General features: G+C 45.0%; 1 protein-coding gene across 3 annotated transcripts in view; it reads left to right on the top strand.

Annotated features, from left to right (window-relative positions):
- The window catches only part of ankdd1a (ankyrin repeat and death domain containing 1A), a 44,689-nt gene that overhangs the window by 1,992 nt on the left and 20,131 nt on the right, over positions 1–22,566 (top strand). The window contains exons 2-5 of one of the 3 annotated variants that reach the window (XM_087842922.1): positions 7,773–7,876; positions 16,615–16,713; positions 17,668–17,766; positions 17,892–17,996. In XM_087842922.1, coding sequence (XP_087699048.1) covers positions 7,773–7,876; positions 16,615–16,713; positions 17,668–17,766; positions 17,892–17,996 — 407 coding nt within the window. Of the gene's footprint in view, positions 1–7,772; positions 7,877–16,614; positions 16,714–16,891; positions 16,956–17,667; positions 17,767–17,891; positions 17,997–22,566 lie in introns of those variants that run through there. The other 2 variants (XM_087842930.1, XM_087842934.1) reach the window with 2 other exon arrangements.

The following is a 22,566-nucleotide window of genomic DNA, read 5'->3' as shown; positions in this document are numbered from 1 at the left end:
ATACTGGGACCTTAATTTAAACATTGCATTAGATTAAGTTAACCAGCTTTGGTTAACTTAATGTTTGTGTCCAGCCCCCCCCCCCCCCCCCCCCCCCCCCGACCATTTTTGCTGAATTGCGGAATTGAAAACCATTATAAACTAAATTTTTTTCCCCTTCAGCTGTAAAAAGCTGATGGGTTATAATTGCCCACCAGATAGGCGGTATGGCAGTGTGGACATACAAATTTGTGATTGTGATAACTCCATAATGAGGATTTTGAAATCGATACTGGGGCTGCACGATTTTGCATAAAATGAGAATCACGATTTTTTGCTTAGAATTGAGATCACGATTCTCTCACGATTTTCTTTTCCAGTATAAATATTTATTGCACTTATTAACTGCACATCAACTTCGTAACAGTTGAGACTGAACATAAAAACAATAAATAAACATAAAAACAACAAATGTCTCACATTTTGTCGTTGCTGCAAAATGTTGTACTGCTTGAAATTGCGTCTCCACCGTTGCTCGACACTGCGTGTATAGAGCAGGTAGTGCAACAATAGAAAAATAGTTGCGGGACGGCACTGTGTAGCGTTTGTCTAGGGTGTTGATCATTTTCCTAAATCCCTCGTTTTGCACAGTGTTGATGGAGCCATATCTTTGGTCAGGTGATAAGTAATAGCCTCCGTAATTTCTTTGTGCCTGCGGGAGTTGGACGGGTATAGGGAAGCGCTGTATAAGGTTCCCGTTATTGATGTTTGGGTGATTGACCGGGACGGATTTTCTCCTGTCACTTCCTCGTCATCCCTGACGTGCTCTCCGTTGTTTTTTCCTGCTAATTTTAGCAGCCAGCTTCTGTATCACGTGGTATAAGGCTCCGCCCATTTGTTGAGCAGGAAGAGTGAGCGCTTGTTTTCATGCAGATTACGTCCCGGATCAAAATGCGGTACAATCGTCGTCTTTTTTTTTTTTTTTTTTTTTTTAAATCGTTGTCATTTGGAAATGAGATCGCACATAAGTATGAATCGAGATCACGATTTTCTAACGATTAATCGTGCAGCCCTAATCGATACCATGGGTGTATCTATTACAAATCTTGGAGAACTTCAAATCTCGGTGACATCGACCTCAAGATCAAGGTTAGAGGTCAATTATTTTTTTTTTAAACTTGTGAATGGAATAACTTGAACAAAGTTATGTAGGATTTTTGAAATTGTTACCATAGGTGTATCTACGAGGAGGCTGAGCAGTGGATGGTGAGTGGATGTCTCGTGATGCTGTGTGGGAGGTAGACTGGGTCGTCTACTGATAGGAAGGTTTGTGGTTCCCTGGCTGCGACAGTCTGCATGCCAAATATCCTCTAGCGAGACACTAATCCCAGCTGCTCTATGATGCAACCACTGGAGTATGAATATGTGTGAATGTTAGATGTTAGCAATTAAACATTGAAAAAAACCCTTGAATGAATGGGTGGATGAGGCATGTTGTATAAAGTGCTTTGAGTGCTCTAGAATAGTTAGTGGTTTCCCACTAATGCAGAGAGCATGCACTGCAAACCACTAGGAACTGGTTTCACACCAGGACACATACTCTATGCAATTGCTCACATCAGCAGCGTGAAGTCTGACTTGCATGGGACGCAAAGGTGCGAGGATTGGATGGACGTAGATGAAGTGGAGATAAGAGCCTACATTGAAATTCCAGTTCTAGCTGCCATCTACTGCTCAAGACATCTACTGGCAACAAGAAAGGATGGGTCACATTTAATGCTACGATCCCCTCTATGTCCATTTTAATGACAGGTTCACCTGCTCGGGACGCTTCAGGGACGATAAGCTGACTGCATTTTGCATCCTGTGGGAAAAAGGAGTTGCTCGTCTCCCCCTGTTGTTCAATCCAGTACGGGGGGGGGGACTAGCAACTTATCTATTGTTACTCACTCTGTACTGGTCCCTGCATAAGCGCAGACACACAATAGACCTTGTTCTTTCATATGGTCTCCCTGTGACTAACCTGTCTGTACCTCTGTGTTTTATTTAATGTGGGTTTTACATGTACTGCAGCTCGCCCTCCTGTTCGGCAATGTGGGGCTATCATCTCTCCCATTGCCTCTCAGTTTTTTGCTGATTTTAATCAGCTTTGTGGCCCTTCCTGTTCCTGGTTTTATTCTTCCTGTCAAACCATCCTTGGAGGAAAGGACCAGCTGTTGAAGAGAGCAGGAGATTAATAACAAATAGTTAATCTCTGGCTAGTAACGTCAGGCAGCCTAACTCTAAACCTGAGCCTTGGTTTAATGACAGAGCTCATGCTATCAGGAGGGGATGTCACAGAGCAGAGCACAGATGGAAACGCTGTCATTTCAAATTGTACGACTGCCAGTGTCACTACCAGAATACTGTTAAAGAGGCAAAAAAGAATATTTTACAGATTTCTTGAAACAGCCATAGCGCACGTTATTTAACACCTTTGACTCTGTTTCTGTTTAGACGCTTCTCCTGATATATGCAATGGTTTTCTGTGTGTTTTCTTTCAAAGGTTGCCACCACAAGGGCTGTTATCACAGCTGCTGACTCGCCTCTCTGCCTCTGCTGTTTTTACTCCGTTTGAGCCGGTGACCCTCTCACTCTTAGAGGATGTGGTTCGCTATATTAAGTCCTCAGCTCTTCTTTTTTTTGACTGCTATAGGGCAGGCAGTCTGTTCTTGCTATTATAAACAACAGTCTGTCCTCTGGTCTAGTTCCTGCACATTTTAAATGTGCAGTAGTGCAGCCATTGCTTACGAAACCTGTTCTTCAGCACACTGAACTGGCTAAATATAGGCCTCAGTCCAAGCTGCCTTTTCTTACCAAAGTTTTAGAGAAAATTTATCATGTCAACTAAAACATTTTCTAGATATGAACAGCCTCCTGTGGGTAAAACCCTTTATAGCACATAATCTGTATTATTAACCCTTTAAGACCTACCATAGAACCAAGTCCGCCAGAACTTATATTATATGTTTACATGCTGTGGAGCCATTTTTGGGAGCATTTCAAGTTGATATACATCAATACAACCATTATAGCCCAGATTTTAACAATATGTATGCATTAAGTGCATAGTAATTACATAAATTGCAAAAAAGTGCAATAAACAAAAAAATTTGAGAATCGTTTTTGTTTTTTTAACATATATTTCTAGTTAGAGAAATTTAAGAGGCTTATCCCTCAAAACTGTGAATACAAAAAAGTTGCACAAAATAGTTTCCCACCACAGGAAATTTATTTTGAGTGTCTTCATAGTTTTATTTTTGAAATACACCAATTTTTATACACTGCAGGAAAAACGAAAATAAATATTATGATGCAAATTTGCAAATAAGCAGCATATGCATCAAAATAAACTATTTCCAGCAGTGTAATATGAGTCCTAAGCATCCCAGAAACCACACAGAAAGTCATAAAGTCAAACATAACTTTTAAAAACACCAGTATAGGCTCATGAGGCCCTGATGGTATAAAACTACATTTCCGGAAAATGACGTCACTTCCAGTTTCGGGCAGGTCATGGCGGACATGCAAAAGTTCGCGCTGACGTCTATTCCAACATAGGAAGTGTTATGAACAGCTGATCGGATCGGCAAAGCGTGCTTCTGGAATATTATGTTTTTGTTGCTGCAAGTGCTTTTTATGCAGTTTTTGCAAAGTTATATGTGGAAGGAAACTGTGACTGAGGACAAGCTGATGGCATAAGATGTAAGTACAACTCCTCCGGTTTCATATGCAAAAAAATTATTGCGCTAGCTTACGTGGTTGCAGAGCTACCGGGATTTAAAAATAGTTACGCAAAACAGAGCGTGCTGCTCTGACCGGCTTTAAAGGGTTAAAGGTGTTTAACAACATCCTTATTGCATGTGACTGGTAACATTGTTGTTCTGGTTTTGCTTGACTTAACTGCTGCCTCTGACACAATAGACCACAACATTTTTCATATCTTTGCTACATCATCTAGTGGGCATTGGTGGCACTGTGCTTAAATGGTTGAGGTCTTATCTGGCAGATAGATCTTTGTCTGTAAACCTTTGCAGTTCTGAAGCATCTAATGCTTATGCTCATGTGGCACTCCACAGGGCTCAATTTTCAAATTCAAATTTTATTTATCATACACAATCATACACAGTACAACATGCAGTGAAATGCTTATTGCTGTGCAATTCTCAACCATTAAAAATACAAGAACACACTGAAATTAAAAATTAAAATAAAAAGGTGTGCAAATCAGCCGTGTGCAGATTGACGGTCTTGGATCAAACAGTCAAAACTGACGATTATTGTTGTTGTTAAGTGCGTGTACAGTGATGTGTAGAGATTGCAGTCATACACCTGGTTCAGGGCCTGAATTCTCTCCTCATTCTCCCTGTTTTGGCCTTAAAGGAGCAGAAGCGCTTCCCTGACCTCAACAGTGAGAAGAGTCCATTGTGGGGATGGAAGAGTTCCTTCATAATCTTCCTGGTTGTGGTACTGCACCACTTGATGTAAACAGACTGCAGGTCAGGAAGCTCTGAGGGAATGATGTGTTCGGCAGAGCAAAACACTCTTTGGAGAGCTCGTCTGTCCTGCTTGGTGCTTTACCCATACCAGGTGCAGGTATTTCCCGTCAGGATGGTGTATGAGTAGAAGTTCTTGAGCACCTTCAGAGGCAGATGGAAGTCTTTAAGTCTTTTGAGGAAGAAGAGACGCTGCCGAGATTTAGGCCAGTGCTCTCGATTTACTGCCTCTGGGTTCCTCTAAGGCCCACAGAGGCAAAAGCTCTGTCTGCCTTAGTTCTAAGCCTCGTATGCTGTATAATAAGTAGGCCCTGATCACATGACCTCAGGGACCTGCTAGGGACATAGGGCTGTAGAAGTTCAATAATGTAAACTGGTGCTGCTCAATTAATCAAATTTTACGATCTGGGCTTTCAACGATCATTAAAAATTACTGAGCCGATTATTAGCCCCTCCCTCGTGCTTTACTCTCGCGCTGCTCTGTGTGAAAAAGCTCAGCAGAAGTTATCTGGAGAGGAGAGTGACTGCTGTTGGTTGAAAAGAGGTAAAAAAAACTTGAGTGGTGTGGAAACATTATGGGTTCATGAGTCAGACGTGGATCAAGTAGACACAGTGTGTAAACTTTGCTACAGTGTCGTAGCTGCACCACAGAGCAACACTGCAAAGTTCACTAAACATAGATGTTTACATTTTTCATTTATTTCTTATATTGCAAACATTTGCACTGTTATCAGTATTTGCACTATTTTATATTATTTTTGACAATCTTTAAAGTCATTATTCAACACATTGTTATTGTTAAATAAATATCGTCAAATAATCGAGATCTGAATTTCAGTGAAAATAATCGTGATTATCATTTTTGCCATAATCGAGCAGCCCTAATGTAAACTGGTGCTTGTCCATGGAGAGCTCTAAAAGTCAGAATCAGAATCTTAAAATCTAATGTGAATTCAATGGGGAGCCAATGCCAAGATGGTGTCACATGTGAGTACTTGAAGATTTGGTCAGAAGCTTTGCTGCAGCGTTTTGAACAACCGGCAGGAATTCCAGGAAGTTTTTGCTTAGACATATAAACATTGAAATACAGTTGTCCAAACGTGATGAAATGAATGTATGAATAACAATCTACAGTTAAGTGCGTGATACAATACGACTTAATAACTTAGGGCTAACTTAGTTTAGCCTTTGTTCTTTTTTCATCAGTTAATTTTGGAGTTACTACAATTTTTTTCCAGTATTAAAAAACTGTTTTCAGCATAAATCATCACTGGGTGTTGCTGATGTCTGAATCTGAGTGCAGCTCCTGTAATCAAAGAGGTTTATTCCTCAAAGCTCGAATACAGTCTCATTCTCACCTGTCTTTACAGATGTGGAGAGAGAGAGAAATATGCTGCTGTTTGAACACATTTAGTATTCAGCTGTTACTCTTACAGTCTAACACTCATAATAAAAGTACAGTAGTTAGTTAGTGACTGAGCAGCCCAGTGGCTTTTCTGTTTCTAAACCTCTGTTTGTTATTTATGTTTCATTAATCCGAGTTCTGTGAATTCGACTACTAAAAAGTTATTTCTGCATTGTTTTGACTACGAGACACAATTGTCACAGATTACATTGGGTCAAAGTTACCAGGAACAGGTTTTTTTTTTAACCATTTACAATATTTTACAGTCAAACAGAGTAACACCTGTTGTGTCAAAAGTGACTGGGAATATTTTATATTTCATGTTGTCCATTTCTTTATGCTGTATTTCGACTGCTTGCTTGGCACATACTGTTTAAAAGGGCAGTGTCCCCTAAAAGCCAGCAGATGCTCCTTCACTGTGACGTTTAGACTTGAAATATAGTAGCTGGCACTCCACACACTTGCCCCAGACCTCTCCGATCACCGCCAGTTTGTCTTCATGATGACAACCTGTATCGTGGCTGTCAAAGAGAATCACCCGAAACAACATGTAAGTATATTGGAGTGACATGGTGGCCTGAAACATTGACTGACCAGACGCTGCATCCCATAAACTGCTGGTAGAATATTTCTGGATCTGAATTCATTACTCAACATCCAAAGACTCATCTGTGCTTTGATCTGTTTCTGGGTCACTTCCTTCCAACTTTCTTTGTAACTCTGTTTTTGTTTCCCCTTCAAAGTTTGCCGCTATGGTTTAGATTAACTCAGTCAGTAACTGTTCGAAGCAGGATATGATGTCATCATTCAGCAAATTTTGCAGGTTCTAATAAAATTTTCAGCAGAAAACCTAACATGATTGTCAGGTGGGGATAAGTTCCTGAAGTTCTTGAATGTGACAGCAGCGTCATCTTCATCACTGAATTCCTCCTCATCTTATCTTGGTCTGGATTGCACAAATTATATTCAGTGCTGTCTTTAGCTTCTGACACTTCCTCCTCTATTTCATCCTCATTGTCAGTTTCATTCTCTCACCAGTGTAGTGATCAACTATGTAATCAAGAGCCTCACTTAGGGTATATCAACCTGCCCTGGTGTTGCCACATAGTTGCCTCAATGCTTTTTTGGGGGGCTTTGCTTCCAAAAAAGTATTATAAACCAAATTTATGAAACAAGTTTGATGCCTTTGAAACAATGTTTCAACTGTTTGTGAGAACTGCCAACACAGTTGGAGTTCTACTAGGGACAATGTTTCCGTAGTGGTTGCCAGGGAACCCAAGTTGTGTGTTTTGCGTTTGAGTGTGTGGACTCTTTTGTGGACAAAGTCATGGAATGTTCAGGTCAGTCTGATGAAACTTTTTTCAAAGATATATGTTTTAAATCGGTCAAATTTGACCAGAACACAACACGAGGGTGAAAGAAAGTAGAGCTAACAATCATACTAAATTCATTTCCTTTGCAGCCATACATGTCTCCACAGTTACAAATGGTAGCACAGGTCATGAATGCCGATAGAGATCAAAGACTTAGTTTTAGCTTCAAGCAGAGTGGTGCTGGAACTTGAATGTCATGCTAAAGTCCCTTTATGTCAAAAGAAACTGTGGCAGAAGTGAAGTGTTGTGCCACTTGGTGCCACTTGGCTCAGGCCATTTATCTGTGGCCTGAGCATCACTCAGGCTCACACATTCATGTAGCTTATTTAACTCTTTCTGCACCCCCGTCTTCCTCTTGTAAACTTTTTCTTGGATTATTAACTTTTATGCAATGGGTGGGGTTAGGTTCAAAGGTGGCAAATAACATTTCAACTCCAGCACAGATTTGAGGCTTAAGGTTTTTTCTTTGTCTGATTTCAGTGTTGTGGTCTGAAAAGGATTTTCACGATGCTGCAAAAAGAAATGACACATGGAAAATGCAAGAACTCATCAAGAAGGGTGTGGACGTCAATGCCAAAAACAAAGTAAGCATGCTGAAGCACAGACTTTTCTGGATGTCAGCAGTTGATGGCTTTAAAAATCCAAGCCTTGGGTCTTATTTACTCCTCTAAATTCTCATTTTCTTTTCTTGCCTAGTCTCATTCTGGCTTACTCTGTTATGTGGCCCTGGCCATGTTTTGAATCGGTGTGTCAGTATGTCTGGTCTGTTGTGTATGAGTGTTCTGCACCTTTAAGAGTCTGCAGGTCCTGCTTCTGATTGGGGGAGCTGCATCCCAAACAATTTGTCTGGCAGTTGTGGCTGAAATTTTAGTTGGTCTACTTGACTGTGGTTTGGTTTCAGCAGAACCCCCATTTTTCACTTCTTAACTGGAGTTTGACACTGCTGATATTTTCTTATTTCCTTGTCCTGTTTTATAGAGGTCAACTACCCTTTCCCGCAGTTGTTTGACAATAAATGGCATCAGCCAACCACTAACCATGAGTGAAAGAAATGTTTTTCTTTTATCATCTATATGCATATACCAGAGTATGTAAACTTATGAACACAACTGTATACTAACATCCTGTCCCAGGATAAACACGGGCTCTGATAAATATCTGTCCTCTGTTGTCTAGAGTCGGTCACTATCTTTCTGGTTTTATTCACATTCTGGAACAGATTTCTCATTGACTGCTACTGCTCTCAGTTCCTTGTCCTGCTCATCATTTATATATCTTGCCACTGCAGGATTATGACAATATTTTGTAACTGGTGTGATACACAGTTGTACTGAAAGTCTGAAGTGAACAAAGTGAACCCTTGACCAATATTCAATTCCAAACTAACAGGAGACCATATTATCATTTTATTGTCATCTCGATGGACCAAAGTTGCTTCGAAGACTCCTGGGTTATTTATGTATGATGAAGTTAATTGTAGGGCTGGGCCATATCATACCGTTCACGGTAATACCGGTATAATGTTGGGCAACGATAAGAAAATGAAATATCGCGATAGAATATGGGTAAAACGTGCATGCGCAGTGCCTTTGTTTTCATACGCACATGGCAGAAAAAGCATGGCAGCGATGGAGAATGAGAAGAGCGAAAGCGGATTGTTGAATAAAACGGATGAACCAGAACTGGTTTGTAAAAATGCTGCAACTTCAGTGGTGGGGAACTGGTTTAGCTTTCGTCCGTCAGATACACAACAAAGCACATTTTTGATAGAGCATGCTAGCGGGCCGTCGTTATTACCGTGTTTTTTGGAAAATACGGCACTTAAAATTTGTAAACTTGTCTTAGAATAACTAAGCAGAGGACTGGAACAGTGGGGTTTGAGTTGTGAAACATGAAACACATTGTGGATACGCATGGTCCTGGGGAGCTTGAGACACACAGAAATGGGGTTAACAACGGAGTCTACTTCGAACGGTCCAATGAAGGTGGGGGAGAGCTTTTGCAATTCTGTTCTGAGAGGTACATACCGGGTCGAGAGCCAAACCTTCTGTCCAGGTGACTATGCCGGAGCCGGGGTCCTGTGGCGATCCGCCAGCTTTTTGTTTCTGTCGGTCGTGCGAAGAAGGGCAGCTCTAGTGGCCCGCCATGCGTGCCGACACTGCCGCAGGTGCTGCTGAACAGAGGGCACAAAGTGCTCACCTTCGATTGCAGGGAACAGGGGAGGTTGGTACCCCAGGGAGGCCTCGAACGGAGAGACGCCTGTGGCTGACGAGGTAAGGCTATTGTGAGCGTACTCCACCCATGTCAGTTGCTCGCTCCAGGTGGTCTGATTGGATGAAAACCTGACGAGAGACTGACCTGAGCCCCTAAAGAGGTGCAGAACTCCTTCCAAACACGCGAGGTAAACTGTGGACCTCGGTCCGAGACTATTTCAGCGGGGATCCCGTGGAGGCGAAACACACGAGTTGACAGAAGCCGGGCAGTCTCCAGGGCAGTGGGGAGCTTGGGGAGAGCAACAAAGTGGGCAGCTTTAGAAAAACGGTCGACAATGGTGAGGATGACTGTGTTACCTGATGACGGCGGAAGACCAGTGACAAAGTCAACCGCAATGTGGGACCAGGGGCAGCTTGGCGTAAGTAAGGGATGAAGTAGGCCGGCAGCGGGCTGGTTGACAGGTTTATTCTGGGCACAGGTTGGGCGGGCGGCGATGAATTCTTGGACGTCATGGCCACCAGGCGAACCGCTTGATGAAGGTGACGGTGCGATGTCTTTTATCCTGTCTTCCTTCTGTCACCCCAACCGGTCGCAGCAGATGGCCGCCCCTCCCTGAGCCTGGTTCTGCCGGAGGTTTCTTCCTGTTAAAAGGGAGTTTTTCCTTCCCACTGTCAATTCAATTCAATTCAATTTTATTTATATAGCGCCAAATCACAACAAAAGTCGCCTCAAGGCGCTTCAAAGTCCACTGTCGCCAAAGTGCTTGCTCATAGGGGGTCATATGATTGTTGGGTTTTTCTCTGTATCTATGAAGCGCCTTGAGGCGACTTTTGTTGTGATTTGGCGCTATATAAATAAAATTGAATTGAATTGAATTGATGAATGCCCAGATGACAGGTGAGTTTACCCTCGTGGGCCCATTGTAGCACTCGTGAGCCAACAGACGTGGGAACAAAGAGTGATCCCGGGGGACCAGTCCCTGGATCCGGTTCTCCCTGCTGGGCCTCCCATATGGCGGACTCGATCTCCCACGACAGGGCTCCGATAACGCATGTGGGAGGGAGAATGGGAGACTCACGGGTGTGATCCTCTGAGGTGGTGAATTGGCGGGAAAGGGCATCGGGTTTCACGTTCCAAGAACCGGGCCTGTAGGTGATGGTGAAGCAGAATCTGGTAAAGAACAGAGCCCACCTGGCTTGTCGGGCGTTTAGTCGTTTAGCCAACCGGATGTATTCGAGGTTCTTGTGGTCAGTCCACACCACAAAGGGTTCTGCTGCGCCTTCTAGCCAGTGGCGCCACTCCTCCAGGGCGAGTTTGATTGCCAGCAGCTCCCAGTCCCCGATGTCGTAGTTCTGCTCTGCAGGAGAGACACGACGGGAGAAGTAAGCACAAGGGTGGAGCTTACCCTCTAGTTGCTGGGAGAGAACGGCTCCGACCCCTACATCCGAGGCGTCCACCTCTACAATAAACTGCCGCTTGAGATCCGGTTGCCGGAGGATAGGAGCCGAAACAAAGCGTTTCTTTAGCCGGGAGAAGGCCTCCTGAGCTTGATCATCCCAGCAGAAAGGTACCTTAGGGGAAGTTAAACGGGTTAGCGGCAAAGCAATCTTGCTGTAGTCACGAATGAATCTCCGATAAAAGTTGGCAAAACCGAGGAACCGTTGAAGCTGCTTACGGTTAGGTGGACTGGGCCAGTCCAAGACTGCTTGTACCTTAGCTGGATCGGCTCTTCAATCACCCTGTTCGATGATTTAGCCCAAGAATGACACAGTACTCACATGAAATTCGCACTTTTAACAAACAGGCGATTCTCCAGGAGATGTTGCAGGACTTGTCTGACATGGCGTACATGATCAGAGAGAGAGTGGGAGAAGATGAGGATATCATCAAGGTACACAAACACAAAACGATTGATGAAATCGCGGAGCACATCATTGACAAGGCTGTATAAGCGACTAGTGGGAAGAGGTGCACCTGGGAGCAAATCAATCGTACGGGCGGTGAGGAGGAAGACAGCGGGCTCGGTTCTTACAAAAAACTTGCTTGAGATCATGATACTCAGACGGAGCGGCTGAAAGGTCAGGAGGCTCGTGTGGTTGTGGGTTAGACGGTTTTACGGGAGTAGCTGCTTTTAAACAGGTCATGTGGCACTCCTCACCCCACCCCAGAACCCTCTCCTCCTTCCAGTCGAGTACGGGGTTATGCTGGCGCAACCAAGGAAACCCTAGCACTAGGGGTGTGAGAGGAGCTTGAAAGACATAAAACTGTAACATTTCGATGTGATTGCCAGACAGGGTTAGGGACACGGGTTCTGTAACATGAGTTATATTGGGGAGACGCTGACCATTTAAAGCGGTGACCTGCAATGAGTGGGGCAAAGCGTGTGTGTCAATTTTGAGTTTTAGAGCCAGGGAAACATCCATGAAGCTCTACTCCGCCCCGGAGTCAATCAGCGCTTGAAGGGAGTGGGAGGCAGAGAGGACAGTCACTTTAGCATCTAGCATGAAACGTGGAGGAGAATGTGAAAAAGAGACCTCGCCCACCCGTATCCTCCTTTCTACCGGCGGCCGTGATCTTTTGGCCGTGCTGGACAGACAATGGCGATATGGCCCTTGCGGCCGGAGTAAAAGTCACTGGTCCTCCATCTGCGTGCTCTCTCCTCCGGGGAGATTTGGGAGCGTCCGATCTGCATAGGTTGCTCATGCTCGTCGCCACGATCCGCATCCCGATCGCTACTGCCGCTTCCGCCAGAAGCTGTCTCCACTTGCCCCACGGGCCTCTGGGAACTGTAGTTGCTGGTGCGACGATGCGCCCTCAAATGTTCATCTACATTCACACACAAGGTTATCACTTCTGGCAAGGTTTTGGGGAGCTCCCTCATAAGTAGTTCGCCCTTGAGTTCATCACAAACATTGTTTAATAAAGTACTTATCAGCGCAGGCTGCCCCCATCCAGTCTCCTTAGCCAGTGTCCAAAACTCCACAGAGAAGTCTGCCATTCACCGTCTTCCTTGTTTTAAGTTCAGCAAACGGTGGCCCGCTGCCCTGCCTGTCGGGCTATATGATAACCCAACGGGCGGGGCTGAGATAGATTTTGGTCACTCGACCAGAGATATTGCTAGCTCCGGGACGTCGGGCTAGCGATTTTGCAAGCCCTGCGCCATGAGTTCCGCCCTGGAAAAACAGGGGAGAGAAGGAGAAAGAAGAGAAGGAGGGCTAGGAGTGGAGAGATTCTGATCAGCACCTGGCTGATCCTGCAGGTCGTGACATGCTTGGTACAGACTCATAACCAGATTATGTACGGAAATTAAAGAAGACCTTATTAGCATGATTGTCAAAATGTGGACTATTTAGTGTTGTTGTTGTTGTTTTTATGTAATTACTTATCAAATTTAATTACCAGTTATCCCTAAACATTTGAACCAGTGATAATCAGAGACATTAAGTTTGGTATTCTTACATGTTTTGGGTATATGTATCAAATATACAGAAAATGATTCACCAGAGCTTCCTGCAGTTTAAAACAATATGTGGTTATACCCCAAAATCAGGTAAGCAGTATCAGTTCATAGAAAAAGCTTACTGAGAAAGTACTTGTTTGAGTTTAATCGTCGGTCTCTTTATTTATTTTGAGTTGTTCAGACCAAAAACAAAATATTCCTAGTGACTCTTTCGAATTTCCTTCTTGAACTAAACTTCTTTAACTCTCCCTCCCACTGTTACTCAGCATCGGATCCCAGAGCTGCGTTCTTAGCCCCCTACTGAATGACCGGTACACCTATGACTGCACACCAACCCACCCAACCAACGTCATCGTCAAGTATGCCAATGACGACACCATGGTTGGGCTCATAGAGGCAGAGAACTCGTCCCACGGGTGCTCAGAAAATAACCTGAAGCTTAACATCCTTAAAACAAAAGAATTCATAATAAAGTTTAGGAGGCACAGACAGGTGCACTCCTCTCATTATAAACGCAACCCTCACACCCCATCCACCACCTGTTGGACCTGTCGCCCCCTGGTCGGCGCCTCAGGTCAATCAGGTGCACCTCCAAACTCACTAACAGCTTGGGCCATTTAGACTATTTGAAGACAGTCCAAAAGGCCCAGGGGAAGAAGCTGCCCACCTGTCCACCTCACCAATTTGAGCCATGGTCTGATTAATTGTCATCACTCAGGCCACTCACACACAAACTCTATTCAAACCAAGTCTTTTGTTTGCACTACTTCCTTTTGTTTTCTAATGTGTGCCTTTCTTTTGTTTGTATATATCTCTCTAAATTGCATATATTTCTCATGTTTTTTAATTTATTCCTGCTGCAATTTATATTTTATTCTGGCAAGGTTGGTGTGGAGCACCCTCATTTTCATTGTACATGTACAATGACAATAAAGAGCTATTCTAGTCTATTCTATTCTAGTTTGCAGTCGTAGGAATGTGAGACCTATTAAATACCTTTTTTGATAACTCAGAATTGAAAGAAATGCATTAGTGAACTCCCCTTGAAGTGAAAAGGACAGGAAAATATGAATTATCCATCCATCCATTTTCTTCCGCTTATCCGGGACTGAATCACAAGGACAACAGCCTAAGCTATATCTTGACAAAAGGACACCGGCACAGATTGCTTTTGACAAGATGCAAGCGAAACGGCAAATGGAGCAGATTTTGAACAAGGCATCAAAGACCCACAAACACAGAGTTGAGGATTATAACCTTCACTTGGACAACCTGACAGAGCATTACGACATCCCTAAAGTCAGCTGGACCAAATAAAACCAGAGCAAATATTCACTCTTGTTTTACCATCCATCCATCCATCTTCATCCGCTTTATCCGAGGCCGGGTCGCGGGGGCAGCAGCCTAAGCAGAGAGGCCCAGACCTCCCTCGCCCCAGCCACCTCCTCCAGCTTATCCGGGGGAACACCAAGGCGTTCCCAGGCCAGCCGAGAGATATAATCTCTCCAGCGTGTCCTGGGTCTGCCCCGGGGCCTCCTCCCGGTGGGACATGCCCGGAACACCTCACCCAGGAGGCGCCCAGGAGGCATCCTTGTCAGATGCCCGAACCACCTCAGCTGGCTCCTTTTGATGTGGAGCAGCAGCGGCTCTACTTTGAGCCCCTCCCGGATGGCCGAACTTCTCACCCTATCTCTAAGGGAGAGGCCAGCCACCCTTCGGAGGAAGCTCATTTCTGCCGCTTGTATCCGCGATCTCGTTCTTTCGGTCACTACCCACAGCTCGTGGCCATAGGTGAGGGTAGGGACGTAGATCGACCGGTAAATTGAGAGCTTCGCTTTTACACCCAGCTCCCTCTTCACCACGACGGACCGGTGCAGCGTCCGCATTACTGCAGCTGCAGCCCCAATCCGTCTGTCGATCTCCGGCTCCCTTCTCCCATCACTCGCGAACAAGACCCTGAGATACTTGAACTTCTCCACTTGGGGCAGGAACTCATCCCCGACCCGGAGTGGGCACTCCACCCTTTTCCGGCTGAGAACCATGGCCTCAGATTTGGAGGTGCTGATCCCCCCTGATTCCCACTGCTTCACACTCGGCTGCGAACCGTTCCAGTGCGAGCTGGAGGACATCACCCGATGAAGCCAACAGAACCAGATCATCCGCAAAAAGCAGAGATGAGATTCTGAGGCAACCAAAGTGAAAGCCCTCCGCCACTTGGCTGTGCCTAGAAATCCTGTCCATAAAAATTATGAACAGAATCGGAGACAACGGGCAGCCCTGGCGGAGCCCATCACCCACCGGGAACGAGTCCAACTTATTGCCGGCAATGCGAACCAAGCTCTTGCAACGGTTGTATAGGGATCGAATGGCCCGTAGCAATGGGTCAGACACCCCATACTCCCGCAACACCTCCCACAGGACACCCCGAGGGACACGGTCGAATGCCTTCTCCAAGTCCACAAAACACATGTAGACTGGTTGGGCAAACTCCCATGCACCCTCAAGTATCCTTGAGAGGATGAAGAGCTGGTCCAGTGGTCCACGACCAGGACGAAAACCGCATTGTTCCTCCTGTATCCGAGGTTCGACTAGTGGACGAACTCTCCTTTCCAGCACCCTGGCATAGACTTTCCCAGGGAGGCTGAGGAGTGTGATCCCCCTGTAGTTGGAACACACCCTCCAGTTTCCCTTCTTAAAGATGGGGACCACCACCCCGGTCTGCCAGTCCAGGGGTACTGCCCCTGATCTCCACGCAACATTGTAGAGGCGTGTCAACCAGGACAGCCTTACAACGTCCAGTGCCTGGTGATAGTCAGAGGGGCCGATGGCGCGATATGGCAGCCTCGCTTCTGTCAGTCTGCTCCAGGGCAGCTGTGGCTACAACTGTAGCTGCCTCCACCACTGTGTGAATGTGAGAGTGAATGAACAGTGGAATTGAACAGAACTTTGAGGGTCTTGAAAAGCGCTATATAAATTCAATCCATTATTATTATTATTATTATTAAGCAGAGAAGCCCAGACCTCCTTCTCCCCAGACACTTTCTCCAGCGTGTTCTGGGTCTGCCCTGGAACCTCCACCCAGTGGGACATGCCCGGAATACCTCACCCAGGAGGCGTCCTTGTCAGATGCCCGAACCACCTTAACTGGCTCATTTTGATGTGAAAGCATAGCGGCTCTACTTTGAACCCCTCCCGGATGGCTGACCGCAATCTTGTTCTTTCACTACCCAAAGCTCATGTCCTTAGATGAAGGTGGGGATGTAGATCGGCCGGTAAATTGAGAGCTTGGCTTTTACACTCAGCTCTCTCTTCAGCACAACAGACCAGTACAGCGTCTGCATCACTGCAGCCAATCCATCTGTCGATCTCCCCTCACTTGTGAACAAGACCCGAGATACTTAAACTCCTCCACTTGGGGCAATAACTTGTCCGTTACCCAGAATGGGCACTCTACCCTTTCCCAGCTAAGGACCACGGCCTCAGACTTGGGTGTCCTGATTCTCATTCCTGCCGCATCGCACTCAGCTGCAAATGCCACAAGAATGAATGAATGAGCTCAAAGGAATTATTATGGACAAGTGATTTTAATCCAAAATGTCTGCACTAACAAACAAGAAATACGCTTTGCTGTTATTGTCTTTTGTGTAGGTAGGCCGAAAAGCACTGCACTGGGCAGCAGGAGCTGGGAATGAACAGGCTTTGCGTCTCCTACTGGAGCATGATATGGACATTAATGAGACTGACAGTGTAAGTAAACTTGAACTGATGCAAGAACAATTTCTCACTTCCTTAGTTACAAAATTCCTTTTTAAGTTGAAGGGGGAAGCTGAAAGGGGATTGTATTCTGTTACAGATAAAGACAGCTGCACACACCTGTTCCTGTTACAGTTTGGTTCGGTGCATTCATAGTCGGAACATTGTGGGGTTGTCGGCATAGGCTAGTCTGCAGATGTTGCGCTCATGCGGACCCTACTAGTCTCGCAAACGTGGTAACAATAACACACCCATAACACCATTCCTTGATATGGGGAATAACTCACTGTGGATTTGTATCGTTGCTAAAGTTATTTTACCCTGGGTTTTGCTGTCAGTCTGATACATCTAGCACACTAATTAACACTAATTAAATTGATATTTAGTTCATAATGGGTAGTGACGTTTTTAGAATAGTTAGAATTATAGCCAGTAGCTTTGTCTGTGAATAGCCCTACAGTCATATCCCGCTTGTAAGCCCATGTGTACAATAAGAATTCAGTAATCTAACAGCTAAAAAACATGCCTTGAGTTGAAATGGTTGAGGGTAGTTCCCATACTCACCTGACATGCTCGAATCCACTGTGTCTTCCAATGAGCAGTTGTCCAACTGGTAGTCATACATCAGTATTCCCCTGCATTGGTTCTGGTTTACAGGGGGTACCATCAGTTGTCAGACACTGGGGGTCATTTGGTCTTTTGTGCAATAAGAATAATAGCAATAATAGTAAACTGTGGACTGTGCCACTATTTTCGTCCTCCAGCACAAACTAAATTCAGCTGATTGTAGCGCAAGTGCAACTGGAATCGATAGGCAGGCAGACTAAATTCCAAGGAATTAAACTACTGGGAACCAGTCTTCTAAAAGAACTGGTTTTTGATTCCCATTCCTATGTCAGACATTTTTCTCTGTGTTCTGATTCATTAGTTTGTAAATATCGTCCACAGTTTGGGATGAATGCTCTGCTTCTGGCATCCTGGTTTGGTCACCTAAACATCCTACAGATCCTGGTGTCTTGTGGAGCCAAGCTCAACTCTGAAAACAAAGTAAGAGCTGCCATATTTCATTGAACTGTTAAAAAATCTGAATTTAACAGGTTTTTTTATTGGGTTGCAATGCCACTTATTTATAACAAGGTTATTGTATTGACCTGATATCCTTTTTATCTTAGGATGGTCTGAATATGCTGCACTGTGCTGCTCAGCGAGGACACATCAGAGTATTGGAGTTCATCTTGGAGCACCTAGAAGGCATTAGTCTAGATGGAGTTGAAAAGGTGACGGACTACTAGCTTTACAAAGCAATTTTGTACTAACTGAGTCATAAAAAGAACAAACACTTCCTTTCTTTTCTCATCTCCGCGCAAAAAATTATTTGTGCAAAATACACTGCCCCCCAAAAAGGAACATTTTCAAAACATAAAATCATGTTGGATATCTATACTGATATGGACTAAGTAATGTGCTAGGAATAAAGGATGCCACGTCATTTAATGGAGTGGAAGTGAAAGTCAAAATATAAAAAATGATGCCCCCACATATTATTTTTTCAGTGGTGTAAAACTTGGACCACTGGAGGGCTCGACTCACACCCAGTTCTGAGGAAGTGTTGTTGCTGTGTTTTGGAGGGAAAAGTATTCAGTTGTGTGGTGATGAGTAATACATTCAATTCAATTTTCAATTCAATTTTATTTATATAGCGCCAAATCACAACAAATGTCGCCTCAAGGCGCTTCATAGATACAGAGAAAAGCCCAACAATCATATGACCCCCTATGAGCAGCACTTTGGCGACAGTGGGAAGGAAAAACTCCCTTTTAACAGGAAGAAACCTCCGGCAGAACCAGGCTCAGGGAGGGGTGGCCATCTGCTGCGACCGGTTGGGGTGAGAGAAGGAAGACAGGATAAAAGACATGCTGTGGAAGAGAGACAGAGATTAATAACAGATACGATTCAATACAGAGAGGTCTGTTAACACATAGTGAGTGAGAAAGGTGACTGGAAAGGAAAAACTCAATGCATCATGGGAATCCCCCGGCAGCCTACATCTATTGCAGCATAACTAAGGGAGGATTCAGGGTCACCTGGTCCAGCCCTAACTATATGCTTTAGCAAAAAGGAAGGTTTTAAGCCTAATCTTAAAAGTAGAGATAGTGTCTGTCTCCCGAATCCAAACTGGAAGCTGGTTCCACAGAAGAGGGGCCTGAAAACTGAAGGCTCTCCCTCCCATTCTACTTTTAAATACTCTAGGAACAACAAGTAGGCCTGCAGAGCGGGAGCGAAGTGCTCTAATAGGGTGATATGGTACTACAAGGTCATTAAGATAAGATGGGGCCTGATTATTTAAGACCTTGTATGTGAGGAGCAGGATTTTGAATTCAATTCTGGATTTAACAGGAAGCCAATGAAGGGAAGCCAAAACAGGAGAAATATGCTCTCTCTTTCTAGTCCCTGTCAGTACTCTTGCTGCAGCATTTTGGATTAACTGAAGGCTTTTCAGTGAGTTTTTTGGACATCCTGATAATAATGAATTGCAGTAGTCCAGCCTGGAAGTAATAAATGCATGAACTAGTTTTTCAGCATCACTCTGAGACAGGATATTTCTAATTTTAGAGATGTTGCGCAAATGGAAGAACGCAGTCTTACATATTTGTTTAATATGTGCGTTGAAGGACATATCCTGGTCAAAAATGACTCCAAGGTTCCTCACAGTGTTACTGGAGGCCAAGGTAATGCCATCCAGAGTAAGAATCTGGTTAGATACCATATTTCTAAGCTTTTCAGCGCCGAGTACAATGACCTCAGTTTTATCTGAGTTAAGAAGCAGAAAGTTAGTGGCCATCCAAGTCTTTATGTCTTTAAGACATTCCTGCAGTTTAACTAATTGGTGTGTGTTATCTGGCTTCATGGACAGATAGAGCTGGGTGTCATCTGCATAGCAGTGAAAATGTATGCTATGTCTTCTAATGATGCTGCCTAGGGGAAGCGTGTATAATGTAAACAGAATTGGTCCTAGCACTGAACCCTGTGGAACTCCATAATTAACCTCAGTGTGTGAAGAGGACTCTCCATTTACATGCACAAATTGGAGTCTATTAGATAGATATGATACAAACCACTGCAGTGCAATACCTGTAATACCTACAGCATGTTCTAATCGCTCTAATAGGATATTATGGTCAACAGTATCGAATGCTGCACTAAGGTCAAGAAGGACAAGCACAGAGATGAGTCCACTGTCAGAGGCCATAAGAAGATCATTTGTAACCTTCACTAAAGCTGTTTCTGTGCTGTGATGAACTCTGAAACCTGACTGAAACTCTTCAAATAAACCATTCCTCTGCAGATGATCTGTTAGCTGTTTGACAACTACTCTTTCAAGGATTTTTGATATGAAAGGAAGGTTGGAGATTGGCCTATAATTAGCTAAGACTGCTGGGTCTAGAGATGCTTTTTGAGTAAAGGTTTAACTGCAGCCACCTTGAAGGCCTGTGGTACATAGCCGATTATTAGAGATAGGTTGATCATATATAAGATCGAAGAATTAATCAATGGCAGGACTGAGGTCCTGTGTGATAATACATGAGGAGTGTTAGTCAAGAGCCCTCGTGTCGTCTGTGTTTACCTCCACATTGGTAACCCCTGACTCAAGCATGCTGCAGCCTGATGGTGGCCTGATGGTGGTGCAGCCTTGAGCTGCCGGACTTTTGGCTTCACGATTCCCCGTCGTGGTTCGTGCACATGGAGGCTCAGTTTGCGCTTTGTGGCATCTCGGCTGACGACACAAAATATCACTATGTGGTGGCCTTGCTCGACCCGCTAGCCACCCGTCATGCATTGACTCTCCTCTGGGACCCACCCGCCCAAGGGAAATACACCGCCCTCAAGGAGCTGCTTCTTCGGCGCTATGCCCTTATGTGACGCAGAGCGAGCTGAAAAGCTCCTCTCCCTCTCAGGCCTGGGTGGCGGTACGGCTCTGGAACTGATGGAGCACATGCTATCCTTGCTTGGACTGGACAACAGGGGATTCCTCTTTGCTCTTCGCCCACATCTTCTTCCGACAGCTGCCGGTAGCCGTGAGAGCCAGCCTCGCCAACTCTCCGCTCCTGGGTGCGAAGGATTATCGCTCCCTGGCTAAGGTAGCGGATCGTATTCTCCTGTCTCGCCGGTGGCACCTTCCACTTCCCCGCCGACCTGCCCCGGAGCATCCCACCCTTCGCTGATGGCAGAGATCGCGGCGCAGCGGCACCGTGGACAGGACCTCTGTTTCTACCATCAGCGTTTTGGCGCCAGAGCGGGCCGCTGCCTGCTGCCTCGTGCTTTTCCGGCCCTGGGACACGGGCCCCGCCAGCACACAGTAGCGGTCGCGACCGCTGGCGACAAAGAAAAATGGCTCTTCATAGAAGACTCGCGGTCCGGGAGATGTTTCCTGGTCGACTCCGGCTCCCAGAAGAGCCTCCTTCACCCGACCAGCGCCGACAGTTTAGCAGTGGGTTGCGGGCCGCAGCTTATTGCAGCTAATGGCTCTCCCATCACGACGTTCGGGGAAAGGTTCGTGACTGTTTGTTTTCATGGTCGGGATTTCCAGTGGAACTTTGTTGTTGCCGCTAGCTCTGTGCCTATTTTGGGTGCCAATTTTCTTTGTGCCCACGGACTGCTGGTCGATGTCGCTAACAGACGCTTAATCAATGCCTTGTCCTTTTCTTCAATACCCTGTTTCACACAGGCCATCGAGCCCCTGAATCGGGCTAATTTAGTGACTTCTGGGAATGTTTTTCAGTGTTGCTTTTGGAGTTCCCTTCACTGACTGTTCCTAATTTCTTGAACACGGCAACAAAGCACGAGGTTGAACCTTATATCCCGACGGTTGGTTCCCCGGTGTTCGCGCGTGCGAGCCACCTCGACCCCGCGAAACTCTCCGATTTTTTTCTAAAATTGACTTGGTGCGGGAGTATCACCAGGTTCCCATGCGCCCCGAAGACGTTCCCAAAACTGCCATAATTACCCCTTTCGGCCTGTTTGACTTTTTGCGCATACCATTTGGCCTGAAAGGCACCGCCCAGACTTTTCAGCGGTTGATGGACTCTGTCTTGCGCGGGCTACCTTTAGTCTTCGTGTACCTTGACGATATATTGGTGGCCAGCTGTTCTGAGATTCAGGAGATTCAGTCTGATGTTGCTTCGATAAACTTATTAAATCCTCAATAGTTTAATTCATTGCATTAAACCAAACAGAGAACATACAATTTCATATTCCATGCTTTGGGAATCACTAAAGCCTATCTCCTTGAGGTTATCATTTCATTCTCTGCCCATTTGAATAAAATTTGTAAATCCAATCCTTTGCAGATGGACAATGCCTTAATTACTTCTTCAGAGGCCTTTTTTACGTGCTCGCTCTATGCATTATGAGCATGGTGACAAGTCTAGCCAACTTCTATCTCATCAACTATATCGCAACATCTCACGTTTGGTACCAAAGATAAAGACTCAACTGGACAGCTACAAAAAGATCATCATTCAAGTCTGTTTTCTTTGAATGTTCTTTGACTCTCCACTATACCAGTCAGAAACCCAGCAAGATGCTACTGAGATGTCAAAATTCTTAGACAATCTTGAGTTCATTGTTGATAATAATGATTATCAGGTGATAGATGCAGGATAACAAAGCCTCTGGCTCCAACAGATTCTTCAAAAAGTTTCATACTAAATTGGCTCCAGTTATGCATTCAGTCTCTCTCAAAACTCTCAGATGTTAACTCCGTCCCACCTTAAGACAAGTGACTATAAGCCTGCTCCTGAAAAGGGATGAGGAACCTGAGCTATGTACCTCCCACAGGCCTCTCTC

This window comes from Neolamprologus brichardi, chromosome 1 (assembly GCF_056152115.1).
Source record: "Neolamprologus brichardi isolate AB-2024 chromosome 1, ASM5615211v1, whole genome shotgun sequence".
NCBI classification, from domain to species: domain Eukaryota; kingdom Metazoa; phylum Chordata; class Actinopteri; order Cichliformes; family Cichlidae; genus Neolamprologus; species Neolamprologus brichardi.
This window is presented reverse-complemented; position numbering and strand designations above follow the sequence as displayed.